Source organism: Siniperca chuatsi, linkage group LG20 (assembly GCF_020085105.1).
Source record: "Siniperca chuatsi isolate FFG_IHB_CAS linkage group LG20, ASM2008510v1, whole genome shotgun sequence".
NCBI lineage: Eukaryota > Metazoa > Chordata > Actinopteri > Centrarchiformes > Sinipercidae > Siniperca > Siniperca chuatsi.
In genome coordinates, this window is record NC_058061.1 from 14,087,238 (window position 1) to 14,107,484 (window position 20,247).

Sequence of the window (20,247 nt, forward strand, 5' to 3'; positions counted from 1 at the left end):
CCACCTTACCACAGACTCCCCCTCTGCCGGATTGGAAGGTAATGGGTCTTAAAGAAACATTCTCTCAGCATTCTCCGCATCTCTGTGATTTACGCGCGCGCCACGCACTCACGCGCACTGGCAGGCCAATCAAACACCCGATTAATTATACAGTGGGTATGTATATCAGAGACAAGTGCAAACTAACTGACAGACATTTTACTTGCAACTAGCCCATATTCCATTCTTAGCTGCAGCTTGAGCAAAAATTCACTAATTTAATAAAATACAGAACATATGATAAACAACATGCATACTTATTGTACTGTCATAAAGCAGCACTATATCTGCAGTGTGCTCCTGCAAAAGAAAGCTATAGCTGTGTGGGGCGGTGCTCTGAAGGCCCAACTTCAGACCACGAGAAAAACCTCATGTGGATATTAGTAATAATATCCAATATTCTGATCCAGCCTTCAATAACATGCCAATAATCACTCAAACTTTATTTGCAATACTTTTATGGAAGTAGTTTTTTGAATCATTGTTATTCACTCTTTTTTTGAAGATCATATTTTCCCAATTTTGCTGCAGACATAAAGTGTGTTTGAGATATGAAAATACTGTATGTTTAAAACAGACACAAGCTCTTATTTAAAATGCATTCAGGAATGCCTTTACTGTGTGTAGTGTGGTAGGAAAAGCATGCCAATAATATTCAATCATGGCAGAAATGTGTTTAAAGTGAATGTTATTACATCTAATTGCCAACTTGTAGCTTTCTAATACATATCCATATCTATGGATGCTGTCCTGAATGTAACTACATCAACACAATAGGAATTCATCAGTCCATGCATACAATGCAATCTCACAAAGACTGTTATTAATATGCATGTTGATATTGATATCACATTTGTAAACAGATAAGCAGGTCTGTGTGTGTATGTGCGCATATGTGTGTGTAGCTCAGTAAACATAAGGTGGTGCTGTCTTAAGAGAGAGAAAGCCTGGGAAGGGGTGATGTAATGTGTTCTCAGACAATGATGTCATCGACTGAGACACGGCAAGGATTTAAAGTGACAAAGGCATTTTCAGTGGCTCCATGTAATTCTGCATCAAGGCTCGTCAGAGAGCAGCACCCAAGCACCTGGGGGACCTCCATTGAGGAAAAAAAAGGATGTATGAAATGAGAGCTAAACATAAATGTGATTTCCTGTGCATATAAATCAGGAGCCAGAGTCTCCATGTTAATATCAGACACACAGCATGTTTATTAATCAGGATATTTGAGATACAAAAGACATTTTATTACAGTAACAATAACAAGGGTTATGTTACCATCCGCAAGCAGCCATCATCTATAATTTCTGTGTTATGTTAGATACATATTTTGAGAGGAATGAAAGTGTTAACCTCAAATACTGGGCATGTATTTGACTGCAACAATACATAAGATATTTTACCATCAACTGCAAGAACAACACTACAAAATTTGCGTACATAGTTTTTGTTTTCATGAAATAGTCTTAAGACTTTCAGTTTTATCTGCATTTCAAACCACATATTATGAATAATGGATATGTTCAAGTTTACCGATCATTATGTTTCTTTCTCATATTGTTCCCATTTTACCATTTCTAATCCAAAGTTGGGTCCATATTCCTTCAATCACTTAGTGTCCTCCTCCTCAGGTGTTTTCCTTTACCATACATCACTTAACTGTGTGCTTGTCTTTCCCAAGTTCGTTAATTTAAGCTCCTTAAGCCGTCACTGTTCTTGCCTTTACAAACTTGTCCTCAATACTGTAACTCGTGCTTTCCCAAAAGAGGCACTCCGAATCACACTTCCGCCCTCATACACAGAGCTGGATGGAGCAATGTTGTTGTGGTTGTTGCCTCGTTCTTGGACTGTCTCTTTGTTCTCCTCACTTAAACTACTACATTTCTTTTGCTCTTCTGATCTCTCTTTGTCTACCTTCCTGTCTTCTGACTCTTTCGCCCCACTGTGTTCTTCTCTTGTCTTTGCATGTTCATCCAGGGCCTGACCAGAATCAATGTGCTGAACAGGAACTCCATGGATAGTTTCTCTAACTTTCAATGGGCTTTCTTGCCTTGAGGTGTCTTGACATTCTTTTTGAGGGATCGCTGCATAAACACAAGGATCTTTTGCTGGACTGGCTGAGGTATTTAACGCTGCTTTGTCCTGGGTTTCCAGTTTTGAATCTTGGAGTTTGTTATTAATTGAGAGACTATTCTCATTAACATCTGATGACAAGTGTAGACTGGAATCCTTGCTCTCTTGCTTAGAAGATCTCCCAACATTATGGGTCGCTTCATCCGGCACAGATTCAGTGATCAGCAGTTCTTCTTCTTCTGGCCTGAGTGACGTTTGGGAATTTGAATTCCCATCATTCTTTGTTATATCTGTGTCTGAAATACTAATGTCACAGGCAATCTTATAGAAGAGTGAATGGTTCTCTTTCATTTTCTCTAAGCTTTCACTGACTGTGGATGACATTTCATTGGAATCAGTCAGGTCATTGGTGCATGCTGTTTGGTTCTCGATGTCTGATATCTCCTTACTGCACAATGAGTTTATGCCAGGAATCTGCAAAGGTATGAACCCTTGCCACTGGTTGGTGGAGAGGAACCACTTGGCTCTCAGATCGGAGGATGAAAAATCACTTTCATCATAATCAGTGGCAGGTTCTTCAAGATTTCGCTCCTCTGCATCCTTGCAACTTATAAATCCCTTGCCTCCGTCTTTCTGGTAGACAGTCATAGATGAGATATGATAGGGTGAAGCTGGACGTTTGATTTTAGTTTTAGCATCCCCTATTCTTTCACTGTGATCTTTGTGTTTTGTTTTGTTCCCAAATTTGACTTGGCTTTTAGATTTTTTCACATGTCCATCTCTTTCATCTTCATCGTGCAATGTTCCACTAGAAAGCTGAAGTTCTGCAGGACTTCTGATTTTATCCCCACAGCTTCTATAGCCGTCATAAGATTCACAGTCTGAAAACAGGAACAGGGCAGAATTTGCCAGTAAGTTAGTGGATAAGTAGTGTGTCAGCAGCAGATACTTCTATTGCTATAGCAGATTTTTAATAGCTAAAAAGTAACTTATTATGTGATTGCAATCAAAAAAGATTAAGGTGCATCCTCATTTTAACAACTTGATCTTACAGTTTTTCTCAGTCGCTTTGGTACATATCTCAGATCAGAATTGAAATTCTCAAAACTACCTGTTCAATTCTCACATCATTGTGTCACTTGTGCACATCAAAAAAGCACTTTCTCATTTTTTTGAACAAGTTGCAAATGCTTTGGTACATCCATGCAAATGATTATGTACAATTCTCTGTTGTTTCCTACATTATCAGTTGCTTATGTCATGTTGATCAAAATGTATTATATTGGGTCTCTGTTGAATAGTCTCACCCCCCACAACATTTAGGCACAAGCTCATAGCATAAGTCTTTACATGCAAAATGGTTGAACAAGTTATCATAATATGTCAAGCATATTTCTATACTTTCTATATTTCCATTAGACTTTTTTCTAAATCTGTCCTGAATTGGTAAATTGCTCCCAGGTGAATCTTGACTTTCTCTAACGAAGGTGCTTCTCATGAAGCATCAACTAGCAGGTATATATATAGCCGGAGCAACAGAATGTTACAATGTTTGACAATGGAAGGACAAGGAATTGGACGGGGTCAACAGCCAGAGAGAAGACGAAGAAGAGGAGTGAGGCTGCGTGGTGGAGGAGTTGGAAGGCAAAACCGAGGAAGAGGCAGAAGAGGCCGAGGACATATGCGCGTTCCTGATGAGATTAGAGCCACACTCGTAGACCACGTTCTCAATCATGGGCTTACAATGGAGCAATGCAGCCAAAAGTTGGAAGAACAATTGTGTCCTCAATTATTCAGACTTTTTGTCGACAGAATAGGTATGTAATCTAACAATAGGCATTGTACACTGTACTTTCCTTACTAATTTTTTTCCCACATAGGACTGCAAGACAAATTCACAGGGGTGGCAGAGGGCCCCTTTTCACACGTGAACAGGAGGAGGCCATTTGCACCATGGTAATAGAAAACAATGCAATAAGACTAAGGGAGATAAAAAGTGCCATTATACAGGACAACAACATCTTTCAAAACAACAGTCAGCATCTCAACCATTGATAGGGTGCTGAAAAGACACCAAATGAATATGAAGCAGCTCTACACTGTTCCGTTTGAAAGAAATGGTGAAAGAGTGAAGGAGCTGCGTTACCAATATGTACAGGTAAAACATGTATGAGCATGCAGCAACTGTACCTCAGAGTAAACAGTACAACATTGTATAGTGATATACAGTACAGTAAGTGTGAACTTGACACATTGCATCTTCTTTTCTACAGCCATAGCAAATATGTGCTGTATACATTTGATGTAACTGTATCTTGGCCAAAATGAAAATGCATGTAATTCATAAAACTCATTTTGTGTCTTCTGGATATAGCGTATAATGGAACTGGAAGCAAGTGAACCACCGCACAGCTTCCTCTACATGGATGAAGCTGGCTTCAACCTAACAAAACGTAGAAGGCGTGGTCGAAATATCATCGGCCACAGAGCTACAGTTGATGTGCCAGGCCAACGGGGCGGAATCATAACCATGGGTTGTGCAATCTCTGAGAATGGTGTGCTAACGCATATTCCCATTATTGGGCCATACAATACAGAGCGTCTTGTCACCTTTTTAGACACTCTCTACAGGGATCTCATCCCTGAACAAGAGAGGGTCAGATTGGAGATGACCTGCCAAAGTATGTGATCGTTTGGGACAATGTCAGTTTCCATCGTTCCAACATCATCAGGCAATGGTTTGCTGCCCATGACAGGATGCTGATGGAGTTCCTCCCACCCTACTCTCCATTCCTTAACCCCATTGAGGAATTTTTCTCAGCATGGAGATGGAAAGTATACGATCGTCAGCCACATACACAAATTACCCTTCTGGCTGCCATGGATGCAGCATGTGACGACATCACAGCAGATGCCTGCAGAGGCTGGATAAGACACTCAAAAAGATTCTTTCCACGCTGCATTGCAAGAGAAGATGTTCGTTGTGATGTGGATGAGAATTTGTGGCCTAACAGACAGGATCGTCAAGAGGTGTAGGAAGATTGTAATTCCTTAATGTAATTTCTACAGCACCGCATGTACAGTTTTTCCTATGTTCACATTTCTTCTTTAGGTTTTTTTTGTGTGCTATTCAGTGCTGTCTTTTCATTTCTGTATCTCAATGACATGTTCTGTCAATAAAATACAGTACAAACAGTAAGAGTGTAAATTTGAATATTTTCCATTCTCTTGCAATTACACTCACACATACACTGAGATGTAACTTACAATTGACAATAATTGTCATCAAAACTTTAGCCATAGTTTCCATCAGAACATCCCTCCAGAGTAAACTGTTATATTGACAACATGACTAAACAATTTGACTGTCTTATCCGTACACAATGACACAAGTACTTGTCATTCTGATGGCACTGACATGTTCATTGACACAGATATTTACTTTTGAGAGATGAAGGATTTTGAGTAAGAGATTGGCTTTTGCAGGTTATCCATGGTGTTTTGCTATTTGTACAAATTGTTTTGAGAAATGCACTTACTGTTTTGCAAATTGTGAGTTTGATTCGAGAAATGTACCAAAGCGACTGAGAAAAACTGTAATTACAATCCTTAACTCATTATAATATCATATAATATTATAATATAATAATATTAGTACAGTCTAAACCTGCTCTTTATGACAAGTGCCCTGAGATAACTTCTGCTATGATTTGGCGCTATAAATAAAATTGAATTGAATTGAATTACTGATTTTGTGTTGGGGATTACGTACCTGATTTCATCCTTTGTTTTCTAGCTGTGTCAGGGGGCACCTGATTAACATTCTGCCCCTCCCCCCTGATTGGCAGATGCTTGTGTGTTGTAGCACTCTCTCCGACTGCACTGATAGATAGATAGATAGATAGATAGATAGATAGATAGATAGATAGAACAACCAATTAACTGAGACCTTCATATACAGTGGTGTGCAAAAGTGTTTGCCCCCTTCCCTTTTTTGCATGTTTGTCACACTTTGATGTTTCAGATCATCAAACAAATTTAAATATTAGTCAAAGATAACACAAGTAAACACAAAATGCAGTTTTTAAAGGAAGGTTGATATTATTAAGGGAAAACAAAATCCAAACCACCCTTAGCAGCAACAACTGCATCTGTTCGTGACCTCAAGCTGAAGCGAACTTGGGTTCTGCAGCAGGACAATGATCTAAAACACACCAGCAAGTCCACCTCTGAATGGCTGAAGAAGAACAAAATGAAGACTTTGGAGTGGCCTAGTCAAAGTCCTGACCTGAATCCTATTGAGATGCTGTGGCATGACCTTAAAAAGGCAGTTCATGCTCAAAAACCCTCCAATGTAGCTGAATTACAACAATTCTGCAAAGATGACTGGGCCAAAATTCCACCACAGCGATGTAAAAGATTGCAAGTTATCGCAAACGCTTGATTGCAGTTGTTGCTGCTAACCAGTTATTAGGTTTAGGGGGCAATCACTATTTCACACAGGGCCATGTAGGTTTGGATTTTTTTTCCCTTAATAATAACAACCTTCATTTAAAAACTGAATTTTGTGTTTACTTGTGTTATCTTTGACTAATATTTAAATTTGTTTGATGATCTGAAACATTTAAGTGTGACAAACATGCAAAAAAATAAGAAATCAGGAAGGGGGCAAACACCTTTTCACACCACTGTACGTAAAGCATACATACCTACATTTAAATATAAAAATGGCAAAAAATATCCCACCTTCTTATGACTCTCTCCCGTATTCGTTCCACACGTCGAAGTTTGGCCTCTCGCTGCTCAGGGGTCAGACAGGGGTCAGTGTCCATGTCAGGTGTCAGGAGGGCAGAGGGCCGTTCCTCTGCCTGTTCAAGCAGTTTCACATTAGAATGCACACTACATCACATCTTATAGGATAACTATATCAATTAAATTAATCATCTTTAAACCAGTAATGATATGTAGCATATGTTGTGAAGGAAATAACATTATTACTGATGCAATGACTGTTAATCCTAATGTTGTGTTAAGGGTCGTGGAGATCGCAGGCCCAAAAAACAGCTCAAAAAACAGACTTAACATTGTTTCATTAGCTTGACACTTCATGCCTTTATCTAATTTTATGAGAATTGCTTATAAACATTATTTTGAACTGATGACATGTTTCAGATGTTTGCTACAGAAAATGTCACATCACTTCTGTTTGGGCTCTCAGAGACAGCTTTAAATCATAGTTAAATACAATGTATTTTCATCTGCTCTAAATTGTGATTGGTGTTGACAATGCTTTTTATGCAGCACTACCCACCTAAATCCCAAATACCTCTCTATGCTCTATATGCTCTTTAGAGGCCTAACAAGGAGTTAAACCTGTCAGGGATCTAATTGACCCCAGACATACAGTAAGTAACGTAACTATGTTGGATAACATACTGTACATTTCCAAATTTGTGTCTTGGGGAAATGTTACTGCTTCAATTCTTTTCTATATACTGGGTTTTAATAATAATAATAATAAATAAGGTCAGAAGAAAAGCAAAAAATATATTTGAAGAACAAAAAGTTTATTTTGAAATTATTATTATAATTTTTACACATACAGCATTGGCATCTGTGGGACCTCAGACAATGAGGACGTAAAGCCAATGTCAACAAAACACAAGGGTTGAGTCTGTATATGCTGTGCTTTAATCATGTGAGTCTTTGATTTCTTTTAATTTTATTTCATTCTTTCTTACCCTGACGTCCAAGCTTGCACTTCCATTTCCCAAACCTTGATCTCGAACATCGCTGCTCGCTTCTGACCGTGACTCCTTCTTAGAGGACCTCAGTACTCCCTGATGCGGCTGTCTGTTTGTCTTTTTAACGGGCTGATCCTGGTGCATATCTGCCGAGGAACGGTTTTGATCAGGACTCTCCAGCAACAGACGCCTGGGTGGCTTGTTCAACATTTTTTTACTCTGCTCAGCCAATCTTTGCTGCATCTCAGGTGGGATCTGCTCAGGCAGTGGGTTGTCGAGCTCAGGAGGGGGGTCCTCAACAGAAACCCGTCTGGCCACGAGAGAGGATGGCAGTACAGCTGTAACAACTCTTGTCACCCTCAGAGGAAAGGGGGCCTGAGGAAATACCAAGATATATTAGTGAATGTATATAAATTATATAATGTAGTAATTCAGTCAGTTATACTGATGAAATGATTTGGCAGACCTCTTCTTTTGTCTCTGAACTCTGGGTTTGGGCACCTGGAGTAGATATAGGGGGTTTCTTCCTATTAGTCATCCTCTCCTGATTCCTCTTCATCCGCTCAATCTGCTCTTCTTCACTCATCTTCATCTTCTAGAAAAGATATAGGCTGTTTAGAATACGACTCATTTATGAACTCTGCACCTCAGCAATATGCATGTAGAGAAGGCAAAGCAAAAACCAGAATCCATGATTTGCCTATTTAAAAAATAGATGATTACTATGGCTGTTTGTTTGCATCTGTTTGTGCAGAGGTGTATGTGTGCCTGAGTATATGTATGGCTGCTTGCATCTGTATGTTCACATATACATATGTATATGTGAGCTTGCGAGAAAGGGGGGCTGGGTGGCAGAAGTGAGAAGACTGTACTGAAACATCAGCCTATGCCTCCCCCTCTCGCCTAGAACAGGCAGTGCAACATGCCCTAATTGCAATGAAGACAAGAGAATCAAAGAATTGGAATTTGGCTGTGATTGCAACGAGGAAAAATCTGCTTTGACTGCTTCTATATTTGGAGTGTTGTGGATCACATTGCGTACATCCAGATATAGTTCACCAGCAAACAGGAAATTATGAAGAATCAAACCTTGGTTGATTGGTTTGTTGGATCTGGTGGGATCCACTTTGAGCCAGACTGAGATTCTAAAGATGAAATGAAAATAGAGGAAAGAGGAGGAGAAGGATAGAGGGAGTGAGAGAGGATGGGTGGGAGGAGAAAGTGACAGGAAGAAAGAGAAATCTGAAACATGAGGGTGGAGGCCAAAACAAAGTGACTGGAAACTGAAAAAGTGATTTATCCTTTTGAATAAAACCCCTATTAAAGCTGTTTAATATTTGATATGTCAGAAAACATTAATCTACAGGCTATTGTTTAAATATCACTCCTTGTACTCTTATTTTCTTTTTGTATATCTGTGCCAACCAAATGCGTCTTTCTGTGCTTTCACATTAAGGAGGTCAGGCTGGCTATTTCCTCTTCTCTGTACCGGATCCACAGCGTGGCTGTAGATTCCCTGAAACATAAGCAGAGAAAAACATTATTTCAAAATTCAAACTTGATAATGTTTGTCATTGATAATGTCAATATTTCACACCTCATATGGTGACTCTGTCCAGCCATGGCCCTGATCACTGCTCTGGTGCATTTCATGTAGCTCCTGGGGTAACGGTGGGCGGACTGGTGGCTCTTGTTCCACATCCTGCGGGGATCATTGTCACAAGGGATATGATAGAAGATCTTAGAGTATTGATAAAGATTGATACTGCATGTCTCAACATATTTTAGAGATATCAATCCTTGACATGATAGGCAACACAAGTGATCATCCCAACAGTCAAACTATATTTGAGCTAAGTAGCCTGAGAGGAGATCATATAAAGCCATCATATCACAAGTAATTAGATCTATATGTTGTAGAATTCAAAGCACTGCAGGCCTGTCCAGAATCTATCCATTCTCAAATTTTGTGAATAAAAAACCAAATGCTATGGTCAAACTGTAAGAAAACACCTATAGGACTCAAAGATCTAGTCAGTAGATGCCAGCAGATGGATTTAACCTTTGCCTTGAGTGGACAACAATTCCATGTTTGTTCATAAGCAGGGAGCAAACGCCATGGGTCACTGACAAAGGCACAATAGACAGGAGTCGTACCATTGGCAGACCACTTTGCAGCCTCTCTGTGGGAGAGCCAGGGGATCCAGGATGTGGAGCTGACGGCTGGAACGCTGTGGGGGAGACAGAAAAGGTCACAGTGTTAACAGTGTTCATCTATTGTCAGGTTTCATGTGCATAATCAAGATGAACCAGGCAGCTTTGTGCGTTGGCGGCCTCAAATGGAAGCAAGAAGTAACTATTCACACTGTTCAGACTTTAGACTTAAATTTCTTCTTGACTGATGCAGGTGCAGGTGATGAAAAGATTCAGACTTTCTAGTTCACTCATAATTTATGATTTATTCATTTCTGTGTGCAGAGAAGATATTTTTGTGTGCAATTTAGCAAAACTGAGAGGCTCTTCTTCATTGAAGCCTTGTGCATTAGGATGATAGGATGGCTCTGTTTTTACATACAATATGCCTGGTGTAGCTTGAATTAATTCACTTGCCTGCATCCGTTCACCCATCCAGGAATTCTTGATTCATCCATCCATTCATCCATAAATATATATATATATATAAAATATTACAATTGTAAAAATGTGTTGTATAATACTGTATAGCTTAATACAAGGAACTTGATTAAAAACACAAGATAAATCAAACAAGTCATCGTGCTGTTAATTTTTTTTAAATATATAGAACTATGCAGCATTGTTGTTGTTGAGTTATTGCCTGTTTTTATCACCACATGAGATGTTTTTTAATGTTGTAAAGTTCTGCTTTTGTTTCGTGTTAAATCACTAATAAACCAAACTCCACCGAACTCCACTATTACTGCATAATCAACTACACAGAAATGTACAGTAAAGTTCCCTTACTGTATTTCTACTGGTTTAGAAATGTATTGACATTGAAACCACCACCACCACAAAACATTGCAACAAAACTTTTTGTTAACGTTTACACTCTACAGACATAGTTGTACAGTATAAACGTCTACACGTGAAGTATTACAGTAAGGGAGAGCTGATGCTTACTGTGGTGCCTCTGCAGTCCCAGCAGGAAGCGGAAGTGGTCCCTGTTGACCTTTAGTCCAGCCAGGATGTCCTCCATCATCCACAGCTCTCTCTGAGCCTGAGACTGCTCCTGATTAAAAGAAACAAAGGACTCATGAAATATCGTCAGGTATGAGCCTTAATTTGTAAAAAGACATTTGGGTGAGAGTTGCAACATATGCAGTACACATATATTAACCAAGCTTAATATATTAGTGAAAAAGTATCCAGTTGTTGCTAAATACCTGTGGCACTCCAAAGTGACAGATGTGCTGAAGATGTGAACGGATAACAGACAGTTCACTCTCCATTCTCTCATATTGACTCCACACCCTCTCCATTTCCTGAATAAAAAGATGAGAAGATTTGTGAACAATAAAACAAATCCATAATGAATATAAAAACAAGTAAATCAACTGTAGAATCTACAGTGCATGTACATATTACACCCTAATTTCTGCTGTTTAATGATTAATACTACTATTACTAATACTACTCATGTACTGCCATTGTTTGTCTCATTATGGTTTACTGCCCCCTGGCTTATTACACACCAATGACACATCACACATTCTGGCCCGGATTGTGACCAGCTCTTCCAGGAGCAAAGCCTTCTGGGTAAGTGCTTCTTCCTGGGCCCTGGGCCCCTGGCTTTTCCACTCCTCCAGCTGCAGTCTGGACACCTCTAATGCACAATGGACGCTCTCCTGCAACAGGGAAAAAAGTATTTATTATTTTTATTGTCAAAACTGTCACAATATACTGTTTGCTATTGCTATTTTCCCAAATAGTCAGAATACAGTACTAGAAAAGAGGCATTTTAGAATGCTTTCATGGGTTGAGTGCAACTAAAACCAATATATTTAAGTCTTTTGAGCTGGACTTCTCAAGGTGTTTGGTTAGTTTGAATTTTGGGATTGTGTGGAACTGAACAAAATACTGAAAAACAAACCATCACCTTATGCCAGTGCATTAGCTTTCATAAAATAGATTTATTGGTCTTGACTTGTCTAGATAGCGTTACATGTTCTAGTCTTATGAGGTAGTTACTGACCTTATCCATTTGTAGCTGGGCCAGTTCTACAGACAGAGACTGTAGCAGCTTGTCACACCCACACAACCTCGTCAACACAGCCTGGAGAGGTAAAAATCAAAATCAACTCGGAGAGAAACATCTAATGAGAAGATAAATAACTGCACCATACGCTGGTGACAGTTAAGAGCCATATGGCAACATCGTGGATACTCACATCTGCATCACTTTCGAGAGGCCTGATTGGTGGGGTTTGACTCTGGTCAGGCTTTGGGGCCTGAAATGTATCAAAGTTATCATTTTGTTTAAAACGGTGCTTTTTTGATATTGCTTCTTCCTGTTCACCAGATTGTATCAATATGTGATTTTTACGAGATCATTTTTGCAAATCTTTTTTATGAAATCCTTTGTTCTCACTACAGTTAATACATATTTAGGGTATTTGGTGTTGGTTAATGCTTCAATGTTAATGCTTCAACGTTAAGACTGAGCTGTTGTCTTTCAAAAGAGCACAGCACAAGCTTCAGCGCTCTGGGGTGAGACAAACAGAGGGCACAGCCATGTATTATGAGTTTGGTCATGAATTTGAGAGAAAATTAATCAGATTGCATTTTCATAAGATGCATTTGTAACAGTTTCTTCATATGGCACTCATTTCATGTAGAATAATCATGGCAGAACTCATCATAATTAGACACACATATATAACTACAGTCAAACACAATAAAAATACATTATTACATGACAGTGACAATATAGTACAGTGACATGGACATAAAACAAGTCAGTGACATACACATAACAGTGTGGGACAATATCACAGGGTCTTTACAAACACACTGATCACACTTATCATACTGATAAGAATTAGAGTCTCTTTGTTAAAGTCTGCACGGTTAGAGACAATACCAAAACATAAACAAAATTTTTGAGGAGACATACTTAAACAAACAACACAACACAGTTTTAAAGTTTTACCAGACAAGACACCATAAGAAGACAGAGCGCAGCGGAGCGGGCTGTACCATAGCTGGCGGTAGCACACAAACAGATAAATTGCTGCGGTGATGGTGATGATGGTGGTGGTGGTGGTGGTGTGGGGGGTGGGGTGCATGTGCGGCTCTTGATGAGGGGGGCAAAGGGGGCAGTAAGTCTGAATGTGCCCCTGTAGAGTAGCTCTGAAAGAAGAGACAGCATGTATATGAAATGAACAGACAACTCAAGGCATCATACAAAACATTCCATGCTACTGTACAGGGTAAGTAAAATACATCTTTTTAGTAACTTCAATAATCTGTTTAAGTAGTTGTTTCTCAATAACAATCAAATGTTATTACTCAACACTTGTGTTGCACACTAGTCTGGATGTTTTGCTGTAAATGTATTGTTCATACTATTATCACCTTTCCTAAAGATCTTCTCCCACTCGAGATATGATGGACAGAACCATATGTAGGTGTAGGCTGTAAACAATGAAAAAGATAAGGTGTGAGTTACGCAAGGTGTTTGGTGACACAAAATTATGTTAAAGGGGTACTGTAGTGATTAGGTATTTCACTTCCATAAAGTTTGGGGGACTCACAAGAGACAGATTTAAAAAAGAATGATCACAATTGAAGCAGCAGAGGCTGAGATATCCTGACTTTTAGTCTCTAGTGTGGATCATGCTCCAAAACCACTGGATCCTACATTTCCCATAATGCAACTTAATAGCGTCTTTCATTAGACCATCCCTGACTTCTAAATGCCCCCTTCTTTCCAACACCACACATTCAGTTTGTAACAGAGGCTATCTGTTGAAAAATATAAGATTCAAGCCCAATTTGAGTTACTTTTTCAAACTTTGGAAAGCTTCCCCCAGAGCGATAAAGATGTTATACAACTGTTTTCACAGGCTGAGTAGTACTCTTTGTGATGAGTAAACTAACCTTCATGTGTAAAATTGTATGAGTGCCCCCCTCAAATTAGAAAAAAATTGGCTAAAACCCTAAACTGTCCTTCCTTAAGTAAATAGAAAAGTAGTTTTCCAATAAAATATATAATGACATTTAATAGACATTGATGTGGTTTATGAATATACACTGATGTTGTTAAGAAGTCTTGACATTGTTGAATCTTAGTAAAATTAATATATTTACTTAAATTTTGGGTAATGCGGTTTCTGTTTTTATGTCTTATGTCTATTTTTAAAACATAAATCAGAGCTAAAGTACCTTTCATTTTCTACCACTTAATCTTTTATATGAACAGGAAACACATTATTATTGACTGATTCCCTTAAATTACTAATTATACAATAACAAGAGATTAACAAGATATTTGCTTCTGTACTACATGGTGAACAAATTCTATTGGAGTATATTTTATGATCAAGATAAACCAAACAATTCCTGACCTTGCTTAGGTTTTGACACCTTTCTGTGCCTGGAGTGCTAGGGGTGGATTTGAACTCCAGTTTAGGTGAGGCAGGTGCATAATACAGGGTCTGTGGCACCATGGCGGAGTCATCGTGAGGTCGAATGTCAACCCTTCCCACCGGTGTATGAGGTCGTGAACCCAGCTGACTTCTTGAGGTTAAAGAACTTGTTCCCATAATTTCTGTGTGCGTGGGTGGTGTGTTTTGGCCAGGAAGAGAATCTTCCTCTTGATTTGGACCACAAACTCTTCTTCTGCTAAAATCAAGAGGACTGGGTGTTCTGTTTGAAGAGAAAACAAGAACAGAATGCCAAAGCTGGGACCTTTTCTCAGATGATTTTCCCCTTAAAGTAAACCACTGGTATTTAAATATGTGCCTTTCACACACAGAAATGACTTGACAACCTGCTGTTTCTCTGACGCACACTCCGCCTCCCCCTGTGCTCTGAGTGCGACGTCCCCATCCTCCCACCGGTGAGCTGACTCGGTTCACTCAGAGTCCTGCTGACGTGCCTGTGTTTTTGGGACGGACCCTCTTCATCAGAGGGGGGTTTAGGGAAGTCCACTGATTCACTGCTACCACCTATCTGTGTGAAATCCTGATAACTTGAGCAACGCCTGAAAGGATCAGAGATGCAGCGAAAAAGGCAAAGTGCAGTCATGAAAAATGTTTTTAACAGCTCATGCCCATAGTGAATAGTGCTGTACCTGTTCAGGGAGCTGTCTGGCTCCATTGCAGCAGACTGGCTGAGGGCTCGGACCCAACCCAGCATATCCTCCTGAGTGTCAGCACTGAAGAAATAAGAGCGCATTCCCTGGTGCACCACCTAGTTTTACATTCACAATTTTACACTGTTATTGTTTCCCTCATAAAGCATCAATGGTCCTTGATTTGTTCTCAGATGTACTATGGCTCAAGAGAAGAATCATGTTTTTTGGTGATGTTGTTCGGTCAACATAAGGTTGAGCTTAATTAATTAAATTAACTGAGCGAGCACAATACTGAACCCCAATTAAAATGATTATTCAAATGCTTTCATTTGGCCTGATTGGATGGCTGTCAGTAAATATAGAGAGACGCCTTTGGTGTGTTCAGTGGAGTTAGAATAGTCAAAATATTCCGGTATAAATTTTGGTGATGAACAACACTTTAAATCAAATGTCAAAAATGTATTCATAAGCCTCTTACATCTTTCACTGTACATTTAGATAATTTGACAAAGGCTTGACTTTCTATTATGATGACCCTTAAATTAAATAAGTAACCAAATGATGATACCTTGAAGGTGAACTTTCTGTTTTTGCATTCTCGTGGTGTGCAGAACAGGATTTTGTAGCTCGGAAGTGGGATGCTGCCCAGCACAGATTCTTCTCTACTGTCTGGAGGGGGACAGAAAAGAAGTGAACAAAAGAAGAGATGCATTGTAGTACTGTACAATCAGAGCACATGAGCGGGTTTCATCCAGACAAAGTGCTACAAGCTTTGTACCTTTATAGTAAAACAGACAGTAGTTGGAGAGGACAAACCACCTTCTCTTCCATAGCTTCAAACCAGAGCTATCCTGCAGGAGGAAGATTAATTAGTGGCTGCTTAACTCAGTCACACACTCCTCTACACGCAATGATGAAGTTATAAATCATTAAGTAGGCCATGTTTGGAAAATTACTTTTTTGTTGAGCCATCCTCTGATGACCACAGGACAGTTGGGGTCTCTCTTGACAGCCTGACATCTTTTCCCAAATGTTTGAACCCTTCCATCACTTTCCTGTTACCCAGGGAGAGGAAAGAGAGGGAATGATACATTTGTATATATATTAACAGTATATATATATAATATATAACACTGTTCATATATAATATATATGAACAGTGTCACCGTAAGCCACCCACATGTGCACATAATGACAACATAGAAAACTTAAAACAAACCTTTATGACAGGAAAGTAGGAAATGGTGGCCACGCTGGATGCTTGGCTTACTCTGTCCTGGTCATCCATTCTGCAGTGGAGACAGAAACATTCATATATACACTACAGTTGAAAACAGCCAGATAGACACTCATAAGAAGTAAAGGAAGATGAGTTGATGAGAAGAGGATCACAAAGGATCACAAAGCTTTGTCAGAAATGTCAGAGCTGGATGCAAATGTCACATCTGAAATGTCATATCTGGATCACTAATTTCTACAGTGTTTGCACCCAAACTAAAGCCTTGCCCTAACTTTAACCATAGTAACTCTTTTATACAGGTGTGTTTATAAATAAGAAAGTATTGCTCCATTCAAGATCATAATTACTTAGTGGTACACACACACAAAAGTACACAAAATATCTAAATAGTGATGGATTTTTTAATGAAAGCTCAATCAAGTCAAGAAATCACATAATAAAAACATCCACACCTGCACAGTTATAGTTTAACACAACCTCTGAGCGAACACTTCCCTATATTGAAACTCTGCTTACACATTTGAATCAACTGGTTGCAACTGGTTACTCTGAGTGAGGCTAAGACACAAGGCCTTACCAATGCAATCTGGGCCAGAGTCTCTCTCTGTAGACGCAGTCAGTCCCTCCCATGAACAGCACCCTGTAACCTCCGAGCAGACATATGCCACATACCCATATAGTTGAGATTTTTTCCTAGTCAACTGTTCATCCTACTCAGAGAAGAGGTGTTGTGCTCTCCCACTTCTAGCAAAACTCTCCCACAATTCTATTCTGAGCCATAACAGGCAGGCGCGCATCCCCACCATGAAACTGACAGGTGACAGCTGCATCGCCGTGGTAGCAGGGAGGGGCCCAGGACTGTGTGAAAACCAATCTGGCAGCAGGGATGGATTGGTATGAGAGACTGAGAGAGATTTGGAATGTGTCCCAAACTGCAGAACTACAGTGTGGACAGCTGAGGACAGAAAACCAAAATAAAAGAATGTGGAGCGGGGGAAGTCAAGTGGCATGTTGAAGACAAAGTGTAGGGAGGGTGGGGTTCATTGTGTCACGGGTTAGTGCTTTTCTGTAGAGTCGCAATGTCTCTTCAAGCACGTGACCACAAGGTTTTGTCAACATATTTGGTTCTGTACCTCAAGTCACATGGTAGCATTTTTCTTGCACCTGCACTTACTGTACAACCCAGTACCATTCTTTATATAATAAACTTTGTTATTATTGTGTAACAATATATTTATGTTTTGTGTATTGTATATTTATGTATATTTTGTACTCTGTTATTCATTTATAACTCACATTTTTGCAATTTAACATCATTCAGATGTTGGACAAATTTTTTTTAGATGTACAGTATATATTTGTTTTTGTGTTTTTCATTGCTTTGAGAGGTACTAATAATGAAATATGTGAATAATAAATTTGATCTATTTTCTTAAATTCTTTATTTTTATGTCTTGAATTACTACTAATAGTACTATATAAATTTCTTTATGAATTACAGCAAATGTTTATTCATTAAATTTCTACTTTATGCTAAACTACTGTCTTACTGTATTTCTGTATGTATATATTTAGAAAAGATAAATATTTTTATTTATTATTTATATACTACTAGTACTGTACAACTATAAAGTTCCACTTTATTTATGACAAACATATGAGACTGTATGTATGTATGTATGTATGTATGTATGTATGTATGTATGTATGTATGTATGTATGTATGTATTGTTTAATAATGTAATCACTTAATTTATAAAATCACTTGACAACTGAAAATTTTTCTTATTTAGATTTTAAAACTGATTCTCAACTACTTTAATTTACACCTGCTGTAACTGCCTTAGCAAAGCTTCATTTTACAGCTTATCTAAACTGTACAGTTATTGTTGACCTTCATGAAACAGCAATACAGATGTACTTGCAGATAAAAATTCATGAGAAACATCTCACACTGAGCCTCCACAAGCACTCGTGGGTGACCCAGAGGTTCGACATGGTTTAGCTCCTGCAGTCTATGCCAGTATCAACCACAATCCTCTACATGTGAGACATGGAGTAAATGAAAAAAAAAACAATAAAGTCTTTGTAAGAGATGAGAGCAGAGACTAACAACCTCGTAGCTGATGAGGGTTATGTGGGTGTTGTGAAATATTTGGAAAATCTCCTTAATCTACGGGGGTCACTTGCTCGGGGAGGAGAAGACTTAAAATGCTAGAGGGATGGAGGGGAGGACAAATGGTGGGTCTGTGTACCACACAGAGTGCGCTTTGTGGTGCCCAAGGGCTCTGGAGCATCATGTGAATCTGGACACAGAGCATGTTGAATACATCAGGCCAGAAAATATTCTCCCTCTCCATCAACAAAAACATTTGCATGTCTCCTACATTCTCATGTCTTTGCATGTCAACAAAATCATCACTATACGTTTGACCTTGATATGTAAAGTAGCAACGTAAGACGCTGCCATAACTACTAATTTGACTGCCTGAGAAGATTGCCTAATGAGGATGCTGGATTATTGTACACAGCATATTTCACATCTTTAGACAGTAAAGCTGAGCTATAGGATGCATAAAAGTTGTTGGGTAAATACAGCTGGGATATCACAGCTTGGCAAAGCTGAGAAAAAGTATCCCAGTGGGTCTGTAATAGTTCAGCGACAGATAATACATCACATTGCTGCTTTACAATACTGTTAACCTTGAGCGACAGTAATCTTTTGTTCAGTGTATAACAAACTGGCAAAATACCGTAAACTTATCAAATGAAAGGAAATACAAGATTAACAAAGCAATGCTGAAATACACTCAAATATCTAACTGTTAAAATACTACTCAGAATTACATGAGATATAAATCATATTAAAGTTGCCATATTGCTGTACCTGACTAATTGTGCCCGCCTTCTGGCTGCTTCAAGCTCCATCACTTGGCACTCTTCCTCACAGCATCTCCTCAGGCTTGGTTGCCCTCTTCCTGGCTACTACAAGCTTCTGTTGCCCAAACAGTCACAACACTCTCTTGCTAAACTCCTCTTCTCTCCCGGTACGTGTGAATCTCCCTGTCTGTTTCGCACTCCTTCCCTCCGTTCTGACTTGTGGCAGCGGTGTTTGTCCAGTGATCTACCTACGCTGGCTGTTACCGCTTTTCTGTCCTCTAACAGTGCACTCTCTGTGAGCCCCTTGCCCCCCCTCTTCAGCGTCCCTCCCTCTCACCCTGCCCTTGACAGCCTCTCTGTCTTTTGCTGAGTGTGGGATGGTGACTTAGGAATTTACAAAAAACAGCTGATCCCCCATTCTTTTTCTCTGCCCTTTGCATTATTTGAATTTCATTTCTCAACTATTTTGCTCTAGCTTCATGACGATTAAAGATTTGGATGCCAGTCTTGAATTATCACCCCTTGATAAAGGCCTAGCCATTCAGAGTATGAACAGTTTGCTCTGACATCTGAATGCAAAGGTTTAAAGGTTTTGTTTCACTTGCAAACTGATGAACAGAACTTGTGGAATACAGTAAATAATCAAAGCAAGGTGCTCAAATTATATATTGAAGCTGTAATAGATCAATTTAATTGAACATATCTGCTGAACTTCTCATTTGTGAAGGGAAACAGTTCAAATTGGATTAAAAAAGATATTTAGATAGCACATATCCATTAAAAGTTTGAAAATTGGAAACTAAACTGAATAATCTTTGACAAACCTACAGTTTATTGTAAAGTACACAAATAAAGATATCTAATGTAGCATTGAAATATCAGACATAATCCCATTGTCTTATAATTAGTCAGCCTAGACTTTAAATGTTTCCACAATTAGGCAAAAGCTTTTT

General features: G+C 39.0%; 1 protein-coding gene across 5 annotated transcripts; it reads right to left on the reverse strand.

Annotated features, from left to right (window-relative positions):
- Nucleotides 1-1,226: 1,226 nt before the first annotated feature.
- Nucleotides 1,227-19,576, reverse strand: si:ch211-234p6.5 (pleckstrin homology domain-containing family A member 4). 5 transcript variants are annotated; one of them, XM_044179204.1, is made up of 25 exons: nucleotides 19,302-19,576; nucleotides 16,992-17,054; nucleotides 16,394-16,463; nucleotides 16,131-16,229; nucleotides 15,953-16,025; nucleotides 15,743-15,843; nucleotides 15,172-15,290; nucleotides 14,869-15,081; nucleotides 14,444-14,744; nucleotides 13,452-13,511; nucleotides 13,074-13,226; nucleotides 12,266-12,325; nucleotides 12,070-12,150; nucleotides 11,570-11,722; nucleotides 11,261-11,359; nucleotides 10,998-11,106; nucleotides 10,014-10,087; nucleotides 9,454-9,558; nucleotides 9,282-9,372; nucleotides 8,946-9,001; nucleotides 8,323-8,451; nucleotides 7,854-8,231; nucleotides 6,859-6,980; nucleotides 5,885-5,994; nucleotides 1,227-2,993 (listed from the first exon to the last, which is right to left on the reverse strand). In XM_044179204.1, exons 3-25 carry the CDS (start codon nucleotides 16,460-16,462, stop codon nucleotides 1,762-1,764), a joined length of 3,987 nt encoding a protein of 1,328 aa, XP_044035139.1. In that variant the 5' UTR covers nucleotide 16,463; nucleotides 16,992-17,054; nucleotides 19,302-19,576; the 3' UTR covers nucleotides 1,227-1,761. The 5 variants fall into 5 exon arrangements, with proteins under 5 accessions (XP_044035139.1, XP_044035138.1, XP_044035140.1 ...); XM_044179203.1 differs by lacking the exon at nucleotides 16,992-17,054; XM_044179205.1 differs by lacking the exon at nucleotides 19,302-19,576 and having other exon boundaries at nucleotides 16,992-17,061.
- Nucleotides 19,577-20,247: the final 671 nt, after the last annotated feature.